This window comes from Oncorhynchus mykiss, chromosome 7 (genome assembly GCF_013265735.2).
Source record: "Oncorhynchus mykiss isolate Arlee chromosome 7, USDA_OmykA_1.1, whole genome shotgun sequence".
Classification (NCBI taxonomy): domain Eukaryota; kingdom Metazoa; phylum Chordata; class Actinopteri; order Salmoniformes; family Salmonidae; genus Oncorhynchus; species Oncorhynchus mykiss.
The window spans coordinates 73400418-73416604 of record NC_048571.1 but is presented as its reverse complement, the minus strand read 5'-3'; the positions used below and the strand labels follow the sequence as shown (position 1 = coordinate 73416604).

Below are 16187 nucleotides of genomic sequence, written 5' to 3'. Positions count from 1 at the left end.
TTGTACTTTTGTAATCACAGGTAGAAATGTAATGTACATATATTATACAATTCCTTTCAGTCTTTGTGTGTGATGCTAATTAATCATTTGGGGGTGATTATATTTGTCCTGTTACACATTTGTACAAGAGTGTAATGGAAATGTGTTTCTTGCATACCCCAACTCCCCCGGAGACACCTGCCGGGAGAGGGCCACCGTTGTCCAGCTCCCCAAATTGTGTGTGTGTGCGCACACCACTGATGGTTGTGTCACAGCACTCAGACATGGGCCTTTGGACATTCAAGGGGACGTGTGTGCTTGTGTGGAAAAGGGGGGCTGACACCGTCTCTAAGGCCCACTGTCTGATTTTAGACACTTCAGGGCAATAGTCATCTACACTAGAGGAATGTGAGGACACAGAATTACTGGCCTCTAATAATTTAATCTCTTTACCACTTTGCCATATCGGCATTTCCCAATAACAAATCCTTTGGAAGACATGCACAGTACATTTAAATACATAACAGCTTCATTGACCTGATCAGTTTTCTCTCAGCGTCAACTGGCATAACCTTCTAGTCCTAGCAGAATGGTTTTAAAAATAAACCAGTATACATTCAAACTGCCCAGGCCCTCATAGACGGTCAGTTATTATTAACACATATCTGAGCAATGTTTTGCTTTTCAGGCTCTGGAGGCCATGTGGAGCGATATTAACCCTTATGTGATGTGCCAGCGCACACTCTACGTGAAATCACCGCTCTGACATGTTAATCATCAGGTGTTTCCCTAACAACAGAGACAAACAGCAAAAAGACAATGGCACACTGCATGACAATGGATCTGTCCGTACATCTGTGTGTGTGTGTGTGTGAGAAATGCAGTTAACAATGAAAACCCTCAACTTTATGCTTTAAATTTAATGAATGTCCAATATAGTTGCAACAACAGCAACCTAGACAAGATTTTCTTCTGTAACTAGGGGTGTTAATTATGCTTAGCTGTGTATTAATGGAAATTGACGTTTGAATAAATTCAAATTTATCATCCTTTAGTCTAGGGAGAATGTAAACTAGCTGTTATAGGCTATAGGTTATGAGCTTGGAACTCTCTTTGCTATGGGTCCATTAATCAATTTACAGCGTGGAGATGTCACCATGGAAAGCCGAAACTCCAACCCATGAAAACCAACCTATTGATTAGAAAGTCCTGTGTAGATTATATTTTCAACCAGCAACTGTCAGGAAATAACACTGACAACATGTTTTCACACTTTATCACTGTTAGTTTCATCAGCTGATACAAAACACAGGAAAAACAGTGGCGCAGCGGCATTGCATCTCAGTGCTAGAGGTGTCACTACAGACCCTGGTTCGATTCCAGGCTGTATCACAACCGGCTGTGATTGGGAGTCCCATAATGCGACGCACAATTGGCCCAGCGTTGTTGGGGTTAGGATTTGGACAGGATAGGCCGTCATTGTAAATTAGAATTTGTTCTTAACTGACTTGCTTAGTTAAAAAACATTTTTTTTAATTAAACGACAATCAACAATCAAAACAATAACAAAGCGTTCTCCCCACCCCTGTTCTGGTAAAAAGCTGAGGGATGGGGCTAAAGAACCCCTCTCAAAATTCAAACCTCTCAAATTCAAGGACAGAACTTTGGATGCAAACACTTATATTTTGAGTTCTGATGGGGTACGACAGTTGAACTGAGCTCATGAGTCAATTATAAGTTCTATTCTTCAAGAATCAAGGGGTACATATAATTAATTCACAAGTCTGAAAATGGATGTACTAACTGCAGATTGCCCCTTTAAGACTGTATTCCAGCCTTATTTAACAGTGACAATGACTCGCTGTTGTGGCCTTCTGGCCTGTGCAGATCTGCTGGGATATGACAGTGGCATCAGGATATAAATAAATCAGTGGATAAGACACAAACACACACACACACACAAACACACCCTGCAAGTACAATTAGAAGCAAAAAAGTCAGCGGGGGTTTTCTAAAACTCAGTACATCAAAGCAGCGATGCAGAAGTGGGCATGGAGCGTGTGAAGACACATCAACTTCCACGCCAAGTCCAGTTACTGCTCTCTTAGAGAGTACAGTAAATAATGAGTTGGTTCCTCTATCCTCTCACTCAAATCAAATAATTTTATTTGTCACATACACAGTAGGATATACAGTATAAATAATGAAATAAGCGAGGCTTGAGAACTAAATCTTAACCCAATCTACTGGAGTACACGGAGATGGACATTTTCATGTATGAGTGTGGAATTAAAATTTAAACTTGAAAAAATATTATTAAAACGAACAATGTGTTGATCTCCTATTAAAAGAGAGTGGCTGATGCTTCACAAACCTCGCAGTGGAGTGACAGGCCAAGATGAAAGGGTTCCCAGTGTTATTTTTGCATAAGAAAAACACACTCAGCTGTCAATTATTTTCTTCTCCTTAAAGCTTTTTTGCAGTGGACCTCTTACACAACACAGAAGCTTCAAACTTTTTTCACTGTATTGCTAGCGAGCTAGAAGTGGCTACAGAGCCTAGAGTATCTACCTCAATTACCTCGTACTCCTGCACATCGACTCGGTACTTGTACCTGTGTATAAAGCCAAGTTATCGTTACTCATTGTGTATTTCTTATTACATGTTTTACTTTTCTATTATTTCTCTGTTTTCTTTCTCTTTGCATTGTTAGGATGGGCCTGTAGGTAAGCATTTCACTGTTAGTCTACACCTATTGTTTACGAAGCATGTGACAAATAACATTTGATTTGGATTTGAATTTAGAAACGGTCCTTAAAAGCTGACACTTTGAAGAGTAAATAATGAAGGGGGTGAGCTTCATGCTGATTGGATGACATATGGAACTAGCTAACATATTAGTTTAGCTACTAACAACTGGCATATTTTATGATCATCATGACTAGGAAAACAACATACAGTTGTTACCGTCATTCGCTATCTCTTCCACTATGATAGAAAGACAGAAACCATTTACAAATCTCTTTGTGAGTGTTTAATGCTGCATCATGTTGTGTACCTCCTTGCCACAACTATTCATCACACGGCAGAATGGAGATAAAGTCAAGTGTTTTTTTTATTTCATGGACGAGCAATGAGATGTATACCAAGAGAGATTTACATAAACCCAGCGTTTTCATTTTTATTCGTATCCAATGTATCAACCAGATGTACCAAATACTTATCCCCTATGGAGGAAAATATAATTAGATTTGTATCTACTGTATTATCCCAAAGTAAATTATTTTTGTGGGGGAGAAAACTTTACACATAACTACTTGTGAAATAGCGTAACACTTTACTTGACACCGTCAGAACCATGTTATAATTTCATAACCTATCATAATAGGGCCATAACACTGTCATGACCCATTTACACCTGTTGTGACATATATTGCATAGTGTCAAAACCCACATATAATGTCAAAACCCACATTTATTCAAATGTGTTTTTTCCCTTTGTAGTTGTTGTTTTCATCATATTTTAAATAACTTGTAGAAAATACCCTTTATGACCGTCATAATCATATAAGTCAGATAGGCCTATCACGTACATGCCCTGATATCAGTCATCAGTCAAAAATAGGGTGTCCTGCTCCTGAAATCTGCTCCTGCATTCATCCCAGTCATCAGAAACAGACCATCGTGGTAGGTGCTTGTCTGGCGTCCATGTGTGCGCAATTATTCAGAACATTTTATATAACACAAACAGACTGTTGACAAGTAAGTTATGGTGTAATGGAATGTTTTGACTTGTGTGGTAGGTTTTTTAGGTTTTGAAACTCTTGTGTAGGTGTCATAACCAGCCATAAAATAATGCAATATATGTCACAAGAGATCTATATATACAGCTCTGGGAAACATTAAATGATCAGTTTTACTATTTATAGGTATGTGTTTGGATAAAATGAACATTTTGTTTTATTCTTTAAACTACTGACAACATTTCTCCCAAATTCCAAACTGGTCAAAATAAAACAAAAAAGATTCAGTGTTGTCAGACGTCGAATAATGCAAAGAAAATAAGTTCATATTAATTTTTAAACAACACAATACTAATGTTTTAACTTAGGAAGAGTTCAGAAATCAATATTTGGTGGAATAACCCTGATTTTCAATCCCAGCTTTCATGCATCTTGGCATGCTCTCCGTCTTTCACATTGATGTTGGGTGACTTGATACCACTCCTGGCGCAAAAATTCAAGCAGCTTGGCTTTGTTTGATGGCTTTGTGACCATCCATCTTCCTCTTGATCACATTCCAGAGGTTTTCAATGGGGTTCATGCACCTAAAGCACCTTATACCACCCACCACTGCGACCTGTATGCTCTAGTCGGCTGGCCCTCGCTACATATTCGTCGCCAGACCCACTGGCTCCAGGTCATCTACAAGTCCATGCTAGGTAAAACTCCGCCTTATCTCAGTTCACTGGTCACGATGGCAACACCCACCCGTAGCACGCGCTCCAGCAGGTGTATCTCACTGATCATCCCTAAAGCCAACTCCTCATTTGGCCGCCTTTCGTTCCAGTTCTCTGCTGCCTGTGACTGGAACGAATTGCAAAAATCGCTGAAGTTGGAGTCTTTTATCTCCCTCACCAATTTCAAACATCTGCTATTTGAGCAGCTAACCGATCGCTGCAGCTGTACATAGTCTATCGGTAAATAGCCCACCCAATTTTACCTACCTCATCCCCATACTGTTTTTATTTATTTACTTTTCTGCTCTTTTGCACACCAATATCTCTACATGACCATCTGATCATTTATCACTCCAGTGTTAATCTGCAAAATTGTAATTATTCGCCTACCCCCTCATGCCTTTTGCACACAATGTACATAGACTCAAAAAATGTTCTGTGTTATTGACTTGTTAATTGTTTACTCCATGTGTCCCTCTGTGTTGTCTGTTCACACTGCTATGCTTTATCTTGGCCTGGTCGCAGTTGAAAATGAGAACTTGTTCTCAACTAGCCTACCTGGTTAAATAAAGGTGAAATTAAAAATAAAAAATGTCTGGAGATTGGGCTGGTGGTCCTCCATCCACACCTTGATTGACCTGGCTGTGTGGCATGGAGCATTGTCCTGCTGGAAAAAACATACCTCAGAGTAACCTTGTACGTGGCTTGATTCATGCGTACTTCACAAAGACAAATCTGCCCAATTCCAGCCTTGCTGAAGCACCCCCAGATCATCACGGATCCTCCACCAAATTTCAATGTGTGTATGAGACACTGTGGCTTGTAGGCCTCTCCACTTCTCGCAACCACTGTGAAATGTGGTGGGGGTGCTTAATAAAACAAAATGTTCATTTTACCCAAAACACATACCTATAAATAGTCAAACCAGAGAAACAGATCATTTTGCAGTGGTCTCTTCGTTTTGAATAGGTCAGTAGAGTACACAGCAATATGAGTACGCAATTGCTGACTTTATTTAAATATTCTAAACAAAGTTTTTTGATAACTTTCAAAATTTGAAAATGTAGTAACAGGTCCATGTAGAATAAACAACCCTTTACATTCTGCTAATATAACAATGTGCACTTTCATCTTTCATTGTCATTCCCAGCCGATACAGATATGGTGCCTATCGGCATTTTGTCTGGTGTTAATGTGTAAGGTGTATGTAAACTTCTGACTTCAACTGTAACTACCCAATGTTAACTGACTTGATTATTCCCATCATTCTTAGCTTAGCTAAATGGTATAGTCAATGTGCGCCTTTTCAGTGGACATTCAGGTGCTTTTGTAAATTCGCTCTGGCTATCTATTCCGATTTCAGAGCACTCTCGTCTGAGTGTACCAGAGCGCAGAATAAGGAATTTACGAGCGCTCAACACGTTGAATATAGCCGGTGTCAGTAAATGTTGGCAAAATAATGTAATTAAATTATTTCCAGCAGCACAGTTACAGTCACCAGCACTCTGCTTGACTACCGTTGTAAGGCCAGAACGCTCAAATCAACCCTACTCCTTGGCCTGAATATCCAGTGTGCTCTCCGAGAGTGAAACGGTCTGAATTTACAAACTGACATTTTTAAGCTCTAGATTGAATATAAGAACACACCCAAAGTCGAAAAATGTTGCATGGCAACAGCATCAACTTCTGGTAGAGAAGTAGAAAGGAAAAGAGCAAGTACGCTCAACTGAAAGTTCGGGTGCACTACAATTAGGGTGTGGAAATGTTATGCCCCTTAGATATTCATTTAGAATCCTCCAATCCTCTTACGCTGTAGCCTACTGTCATGTTGTACAGCGCCATATTTTCCGTTCCATCCCTGAGGGTTTCATTTTTAGTTTTTCTCGGAATAGAAACACCATAATATTAATCAAATAAATGAAGCGAAATGTCTTAACTTATTTTGGATGAAATCCCGTTAGCGGGATCGATTTGACAACATCCGGGGAAATGGCAGAGCGACAAATTCAAATGAAATTATTTGAAATATTTGACTTTCATACAATCACAAGTGCAATACACCAAAATCCAGCCACTGTGTCAGATATCAAAAAGGCTTTACGGCGAAAGCAAACCATGCTATTATCTGAGGACAGCCCCCCATTCAACCACCCCAGGCGCGAGACAAAACTCAGAAATAACGATATAATTTGTGCCTTACCTTTGAAGATCTTCTTCTGTTGGCACTCCAATATGTCCCATAAACATCACAAATGGTCATTTTGTTCAATTAATTCCGTCATTATATCCCCAAAATGTCAATTTATTTGGCGCATTTGATTCAGAAAAACACCGGTTCCAACTCGCCCAACATGACTACAAAATATCTAATAAATAACCTGTAATCTTGGTCCAAATATTTCAAGCAACTTTCCTAATCCAACTTTAGGTATTTAAGACAGGATAAACTGTGTTCAATAGCGGATAAAATGAAATTGGAGCGAGCTCCAGGTCACGCGACCCAAACAAAAGAGTCCACTTGGCTATACACCTAGAAATAGAAAGGGCTACTTCTTCATTACTCAAAGGAAAAACATCAACCAATTTTTAAAGACTGTTGACATCTAGTGGAAGCCATAGGAACTGCAAGCATGTTTCTATTAAAACGGGCTTGCCATAGAGACCTCCCAGAGAGGTTTCAAGATCAATCCCATATATTATGTATTAGAAAAAAGGTTTTAAATTCTCTGGTAATGCCAATCTGGAAGACTATTAAATGCTTCTCAAAGATTCCCTCTTGCGGTCAAACTAGCGTTAACTCGCAGAAACAGAAAAAAAATGGCTTACAAATACATAACATGCCACAGAATGTTGCAGCAGCCTGCCAGGTGTGACTTAACTTTTAAAGGAGTAATGACTAACTATCAGAGGCCTCATGATGGTGAGTCCTTTTCACAGGAGTCAAGGGAGCCTTTGGAAACAACTGAGGAGGTGTCACGAGTACTTGTCAGGTCTAGCAAGTCAACAGTGAATGAAAAGATTTGTGGAGGTCGCTAAACCATTGCAATCACATTGCTGGACCCACCTTTGCTCCTTCTGGTAGGTATCCATTCATGACCTTGGGGATTAGTCTGGCACCAAACTGTGCACTTTGCCTAACAGAAAAACAGGATCAACGATTGTCATCATCCCTCATTTATTTATAGCTCGAGAAATAACGTAATCTCGTTTGGAAGCTGATTCTATGCTTGACAGATGTAGACTGAAAGGCTCCAGATTGGATTAGATTCAGGCCGGTGACGAGTTACACTACACAACAAACTGTTACATGTTTTGCTATGGCCATAGGTTGGTTTGAGATTGTTGCTACTAGTGACTACACTGTTGTAGTCAAACATGAATTAGCTAGAACCACCATAGCTGCATAAATTATTTGTTTGTGCCGTAGACATGGGTTGCACCTGAGAGGCTAATGTGAAGTTTACTCTAAAGTACACTAACTTAGGGTCGTAGAAATACGCTTACATTTCTAAAGTAGGCAAATAATTCATAGGAAACAACTTTGATATATTATGATGTTGTCAAATTTACTTTTGTGAGATGGCAATGTTGTCATTACTGTTACTAGCAAAGTTTGTCAAATATAGCTAGCAATGCTAATGTTAGCTAGCTAAATACAGTGATCCCCCTCAATCTTAGTTACCTGGCTAAAGTTATACTGCATCGAAAGTCAATCTGTGACATCACAATCACAACAAATTTTTTCCTACTAATTTTTTGCCTTCATTTGAAATGTTATCGTGTTTCCAAGCCAAATCCGTGTTGTGTTTTCAGGAAGGTTAACATTAACCAGCTAGCTAGCAAATTTTATTGGTTCCATATACATTTAGTATTTTGCAGATGTTATCACTGTAACGGATCTGTAATCACTGTAACGGAGTAGCGATAAGGATCGGAGGAACAATTTGCAGGGTGGTAAGTGTTCATGATGTAATATTTAATGAATCCAACTGAACACTGAAATACAAGAAACAATAAAGTGAACGAACGAAAACCGAAACAGTCCTGTTTGTGGCGAAATACTTATTTTCCACCATAATTTGGAAATAAATTCATTAAAAATCCTACAATGTGATTTTCTGGATTTTTTTTCCTCATTTTGTCTGTCATAGTTGAAGTGTACCTACGATGAAAATTACAGGCCTCTCTCATCTTTTTAAGTGGTAGAACTTGCACAATTGGTGGCTGACTAAATACTTTTTTGCCCCACTGTATGTCACTCCCGTTGGTTGCTTCACCAGGCATCATTGTTTCTGTGTCATGTCTGTGCGTTCATCCTTGTTTGTATTATGTTACGTTTATTTATTAAAACACTCACTCCCTGAACTTGCTTCCCAACTCCCAGTGCACTCGTTAAAGAATGACGCCTCACCTAAGGGAAGCATCAGGGAGTGTTTTTTTTTTGGTTAGGTGGGAATGACGTTGTGTCCAGAGCCGATACAGGCTTCCCTGCCTCAGCTGGATCGCCAGGCTTCCCTGCTTCCACTGGCACGTCAGTCTCTCATGCCTCAACCGGATCGCCAGACTCCCCTGCCTCAGCCGGTCTGTCAGGTCCACGCCTCCTAGCCGGCGACAGGTTCGCTCCTGGATCGTCCCTTGGGTTGGCGTCCTGCGGCTGGAGCCGAACGCGCCGGGTAGGGGCTACCGTCAGTTATACACACTAGGTCACCATGTTCCTGCATCTCAGCCAGATTTACGGGTTTCCTGCTCCTCTGCAGAGGTGACCGGTCCGCACTTGATCCGTCGGTGTACTGCGGCTGGGGCTGGTACTGTCACGTGTGCTCCCTCTCCGGGCTCTTGGTTACAAGGCTGCTCGTGGTGGTGCACACCTGTCACCATCATTACGCACACCTGCGCGTCAGACTCACCTGGACTCAATCACTTTCTTGATTACCTTTGGTTACTTCCCCATTGTTTCTGTATTATGTTTGTGCGTTGTTCGTGGTTTCTTGTTTTGTATTATGTTATCTTTATTTATTAACACACTCCCTGAACTTGCTTCCCGACTCTCAGCGCACTCGTTAAACCGGCCATGATTGGGAGTCCCATAGGGTGTTTCACAATTGGCCCAGCGTCGTCCAGGTTTAGACGATGTAGGCCGTCATTGTAAATAAGAATATCTTCTTAACTGACTTGCCTAGTTTAAAAAAAGACTGGAATTCATACCAATCCAACCGCCAAGGTCAGGAGCAAGGGGAATCAACCCAGATTTGCACCATTCTGTTTTTAAATCTTGCCCAAATGCAGGATGGAAATTATTATTTATCCTACAAAACAATCATTTGTCGGATAAATAATATTTGTCATACAAAAAGGACTGAGCAGCACCCCCAATAACGTAAATCCAAATCAAATTTTTCGGCATGGTGCTATCCTCTTTTTTTGGAAGAACAGTTATTTCCGGCTATGTTCACCACATTCCGACAAAAGCGACTGGTGGCAATGGCATATTTATAACTTAAAGTAAATAAAATTACTTTTGACACTAGCTGCTGCTTTTTAAACAAGGTCCAGAGTCACAGTATACATCCACAGAATTAAATAGAACACTTAAATATTGTATCTCTAAGGATACATCCCTGTCCTTTAAATGGCAAGCCCAATCTCCTGTCTGTCTAACGGGCCGGAAAGAAAGGCCAATTTAATGCCAATTACAGTGTAAAGGTCGATTAGTGATTTAATGAAGCACTAAGGTCCTTTTTGTTCTTGGTCAACTGTGTCCTTGGATTGATCCAAATCTAGCCTTTTCATTGTGAGCCCTCATACACTATCATTAGCATATAATTTATTCTCTGTCGTATTTCTATCACCCAGCAAAGCCACTGGTAGCACATTCATAATGCTGGAAGTTCCTAGGGAAAAGGTTCCATTACTGTATGGCAATAGATCTGAGGAGTGGTAAATGAATGTGCGGAATACGCACTGCCTTCAGAAAGTATTCCTACCTCTTGACTTATTCCACATTTTGTTGTGTTACAGCCTGAATTCAAAATGGATTAAATATGTTTTGTTACCCACCTTCACACAATACCCTATAATGACCAAATGTTTTTAGATTAAAAAAAAATGTTATTATACCTTTATTTAACTACGCAAGTCAGTTAAGAACAAATTCTTATTTTCAATGACGGCCTAGGAACAGTGGGCTAACTGCCTTGTTCAGGGGCAGAATAAAAATTCAGAAAATATATTTATTGAAAATGAAATGTTACGTGCCTCCTAACGGAGGGAGGTGCAGGAATCAGGAGCAGGAGAGCAAGGAAATCCCAGTGGCAAAATAGTTTATTGAGCAGTCCCAACTCAACTACAACATGGGACTGAAACACACCCAAACGAGGTTGCCACACACGGAGGAGAAACCTCTACTCCTAAACTCAATACCAAACGGCACAACTACCGTGAGAAAAGAAACCCCTTGGTGCAGACACGCACCCCTAATTACGTAACCACAGAGAACAATCCCCACAAAGACTAGCAGGCAGCGTAGGTAAATATACCCACCGAAATCAACTAATAAGACACAGGTGTGAACAATACAGACATACGCAAACGAAAAGGAAAAAATGGATCGGTGGCAGCTAGTAGGCCGGCGACGACGACCGCCGAGCACCGCCCGAACAGGGAGAGGAGCCACCTTCGGTGGAAATCGTGACATTAAATACAGATACATCAAATTTACATAAGCAGTCACACCCCTGAGTCAATACTTTGTAGAAAGACCTTTTTCCTGTCTTGCTGTCTTGATTTTTAAGTCGATTTAAATCAAAATTGTAACTCGGCCACTCAGGAACATTCACTTTCTTCTTGGTAAGCAACTTGGTAAGCAATAGTCCTGCTGAAAGGTGAATTCATCTCCCAGTGTCTGGTGGAAAGCAGACTGAAACAGGTTTTCCTCTAGGATTTTGCCTGTGCTTAGCTCCATTCCATCTCTTTTTTTATCCTGAAAAACTCACCAGTCCATATCAATTACAAGCATACTCATAACATGATGCAGCCACCACTATGCTTAAAAATATGGATAGTGATACTCAGTAATGTGTTGTATTGGATTTGCCCAAAACATAACAGTTTGTCTTCAGGACAAAAAGTGAATTGCTTTGCCACATTGTTTGCAGTATTACTTTAGTTCTTTGAAAACACAATGAATGTTATAGAATATTTGTATTTAAAACAAAATGTTTTACCTATTTAACTAGGCAAGTCAGAATTCTTATTTTCAATGACAGCCTAGGAACAGTGGGTTAACTGCCTGTTCAGGGGCAGAACAACAGAGAAACTACAATGTTTTTCATCCATCCTCAGTTTTCTCCTATCACAGACATTAAACCCTGTAACTGTTTAAAAGTCACCATTGGCCTAATGGTGATATCCCTGAGCTGTTTCCTTCCTCTCCGGCAACTAAATTAGGAAGTATGCCTATATCTTTGTAGTGACTAGGTGTATTGACACACCATCTAAAGTGTAATTAATAACTTAACCATACTCAAATGGATATTCAATGTCTACTTTTTTTTTCTCACATCTACCAATAGGTGCCCTTCTTTGTGAGTCATTGGAAAACCTTCTTGGTCTTCGCAGTTGAATCCATGTTTGAAATTCACTGCTCTACTGAGGGACCTTACAGATAATTATGTGTGGGGTACAGAGATGAGGTAGTCAATCAAAAATCATGTTAAACACTATTATCGCACACACTGGTGAGCCCATGCAACATATTAATGGTAGGCAACAACACATCTGCCATGCTGATTCGCAACATGCATGCTTAGTTCCCTCCTGTACTACCTGTTCACGCATATCTGCGTGGACAAGCACGAGTCCAACGCCATCATTAAGTTTGCTAATGAACACCGACAACAATGAGACAGCATATAGGGAGGAGGTCTGAGTCTGCAATACCAACAAGTTTCAATCAGACCACCATAGTCCCTGTGACCAAGAACACTAAGGTAACCTGCCTAAATGACTACCAACCCATAGCACTCACGTCTGTAGCCATGAAGTGCTTTGAAAGAATGGTCATGGATCACATCAACACCATTATCCCAGAAACCCTAGACCCACCCCAATTTGCATACCGCAAAAACAGATCCACAGATAATGCCAATCTCCATTGCACTCCACACTGCCCTAACCCCCCTGGACAAAAGGAACACCTATGTGAGAATGCTATTCATTGACTACAGCTCACCGTTCAACATAATAGTGCCCTCAAAGCTAATCACTAAGCCAAAGGACCCTGGGACTAAACACCTACCTCTGCAACTGGATCCTGGACTTCCTGACAGGCTGCCCCCAGGTGGTAAGGGAAGGTAACAACACATCCGCCATGCTGATCCTCAACATGCGGGCCCCTCAGGGGTGCGGGCTCAGTCCCCTTCTGTACTCCCTGTTCACTCATGACTGCATGGCCAGACACGACTCCAACACCATCATCACGTTTGCCGATGACACAACAGTGGTAGGTCTGATCACTATAGGGAGGAGGTCAGAGACCTGGCAGTGTGGTGCCAGGACAACAACCTCTCCCTCAACATGATCAAGAAAAAGGAGATGATTGTGGACTACAGGAAAAGGAGGACAACGCACGCCTCCATTCTCATCGATGGGGCTGTAGTGGAGCAGGTTGTTCCTTGGTGTCCACATCACTAACAAACTATCATGGTCCAAACACACTAAGACAGTCGCGAAGAGGGCACAACAAAACATATATTCCCCCTCGGGAGACTGAAAAGATTTGGCATGGGTCCTCAGATCCTCAAAAGGTTCTACAGCTGCACCATCGAGAGCATCCTGACTGGTTGCATCACTGCCTGGAAACTTCTTGGCCTCCGACCGCAAGGCACTACTGAGGGTAGTGTGTATGGCCCAGTAGATCACTGGAGCCAAGCTTCCTGCCATCCAGGACCTCTATACCAGACGGTGTCAGAGGGAGGCCCTAAAAATGGTCAATGACTCCAGCCACCCTAGTCATAGACTGTTCTCTCTGCTACTGTACAGCAAGCGGTAACGGAGTGCCAAGTCTAGGTCCAAAAGGCTTCTTAACAGCTTCTAATCAAAGGGCTACCCAGACCCCTATTTCCACGCTGCTGCTACTCTCTGTTTATTATCTATGCATAGTCACTTTAACACTACCTACATGTACGCAATACCTCAATTACCTTGACTAACCGGTGCCCCACTCTCTCTCTGTATTCTCGGAGATGAGAGAGCTGGCACTTATGGCATTCATGTCACACAGCTGGTAGCAGGCCATGGTGACGACGACGGTGATGACCTGTCAGCGCACGGTGGAGTTCAGCAGGAACTCAGCATAGGGTGTTCTGGACAAGATTCTCAGCGTGCATTTCCTCCAACTCCGTGGACACATTCTCCTTGACTAATAATGATCTGAAGGCTGAGACACGCACGTACCCACCCACGCACAGTAGCAAACACACACACACACACTACTCAGCACACAATAACTCCCAGAGTGCTTATTTTATTCAACAACCCAGTTGTAGTTTGAGCTGTTAAATTGAACAGAAAATAATTGGTAACATCCGTACATTGTGCAGAATTTTTACAGATGTGTGTTTTCTTTTAACTGTTTGTTCAACCCATCACCTTGACTAACCAACCTTGGAACATCTCACTGGTAAAAGTCTTTACTGCTAAAAGAAAAAAACTGGTGTTGTAAACACTGTGTGTGACAGAAAACATCTTCAACTATAAGACTTTAACTGAACATGTTTCCCACATCATCACCTGCTCTTTAATTTCATACCAAATTTGCAAAATCTCTCTATATATATAGTGTGACAGCAAAGAAGTTTGAACAACGCTCGCTGTTGAACTTTGTTTAACTGCACATGTTCCTCACAGCATTGCCCTACCTGTGCTTTAATTACATGCCAAATTTGCATTGGTGTGCTGGATTGCGACATTCTCTCCCCAGCAATCGAGCAGATTAAAAGCTGCTATAATCTAGTTTCACGCTGGGTCTGTCGGAGTGAGTGTCACTGCTTGATATTGCTAGTTACATGCACGTGGCAGGGCATGGGGCTTTTCTTTCTTTAGGGGAGATTATAAACAGTGACATTATCCCCGTGGACGGCCTATTTTGGTTTCAGTTGGATGACAGTGTGTTGCTACTGTGCCGTGAAAAAGTATTTGACCCATTTCTGATTTTCTTTAGTTTTACATATTTTTCACACTGAATGTTATCAGATCTTCAACCAAAACCTAATATTAGATAAAGGGAACCTGAGAACAAATAAACACAAACATCTGATACTTATTTCACTTATATAATGAATAAAATAATGCATCAAAGTTATGCAACACCCAATCCTCGTGTGAAAAAGTTATTGCCCCCTTACACTCAATAACTGGTTGCATAACTTTGATGCATTGTCACAGAGCACTCGACAAAATGCCACGGCTAAAAGCACAGACAAAAAGCACTATTGACAAGGAAAGAAAAGTTTATTAGCAGCAACTTGAGGTATTTGAGAACATTTCTCCCAAAAGTACGATCTTCCCCATGTGCAGTTGAAAACAGTAGCCTTTTTTTGGCGGTTTTGGAGCAGTGGAGTAGTGGAGCAGTGGAGCAGTGGAGCAGTGGCTTCTTCTTCCTTGCTGAGCGGCCTTTCAGGTTATGTCGATATAGGACTCATTTTACTGTGGATATAGATACTATCAAGGCACAAGAGACAAATGCAGACACAGGAGGCAGATGGTTGTAGTCTTACAATGTTTATTAATCCAAAGGAGTAGTCAAGAGAATGGTCGTGGACAGGCAAAAGGTCAAAACCAGATCAGAGTCCAGGAGGTACAGAGTGGCAGACAGGCTCGTGGTCAAGGCAGGCAGAATAATCAGGCAGGCAGGTACAGAGTCCAGAAACAGGCAAGGGTCTTAACTGGGAGGACTAGAAAAAGGAGAATGCAAAAAGCAGGAGACCGGGAAAAACGCTGCTTGACTTGGAAACATACCAGACGAACTGGCACAGAGAGACAGGAAACACAGGGATAAATACACTGGGGAAAACAAGTGACACCTGGAGGGGGTGGAGACAATAACGAGGACAGGTGAAACTGATCAGGGTGTGACAGATGCTTTTGTACCTGTTTCCTCCAGCATATTCACATGGTCCTTTGCTGTTGTTATGGGATTGATTTGCACTTTTCGCACCAAAGTACGTTCATCTCCAGGGGACAGAACGCATCTCCTTCCTGAGCGGTATGACGGCTGCGTGGTCCCATGGTGTTTATACTTGCATACTGTTGTTTGTACATATTAACGTGGTACCTTCAGTTATTTGGAAATTGTTCACAAGGATGAACCAGACTTTCTGACCAGCTGGAATTGTGACAGAGTGAATTATAAGTTTAAAAAATCTGTCTGTAAACAGTTGTTGGAAAAATTACTTGTGTCATGCACAAAGTAGATGTCCTAACCGACTTGCCAAAACTATAGTTTGTTAACAAGAAATTTGTGGAGTGGTTGAAAAATGCGTTTTAATGACTCCAACCTATGTGTATGTAAACTTCCAACTTCATCTGTATATACAGTCGTGGCCAAAAGTTTTTTGAATGACTCAAATATTCATTTCCACAAAGTTTGCTGCTTCAGTGTCTAGATATTTTTGTCAAATGTTACTTTGGAATATTGAAGTATAATAACAAGCATTTCATAAGTGTCAAATGGTGCAAAGAGTCAATATTT

At 41.2% G+C, this 16187-nt stretch overlaps 1 protein-coding gene across 1 annotated transcript in view; it reads right to left on the bottom strand.

Moving 5' to 3' along the window:
* The window catches only part of LOC118965363, a 44264-nt gene extending 34948 nt beyond the window's left edge, over positions 1-9316 (bottom strand). Inside the window, exons 1-2 of the mRNA XM_036984451.1 lie at positions 9230-9316; positions 8919-9118 (exon numbers count right to left, since the gene is read on the bottom strand). Of these exons, the coding sequence (XP_036840346.1) occupies positions 8919-9118; positions 9230-9316 (287 nt within the window). The remainder of the gene's footprint in view (positions 1-8918; positions 9119-9229) is intronic.
* Positions 9317-16187: the final 6871 nt, after the last annotated feature.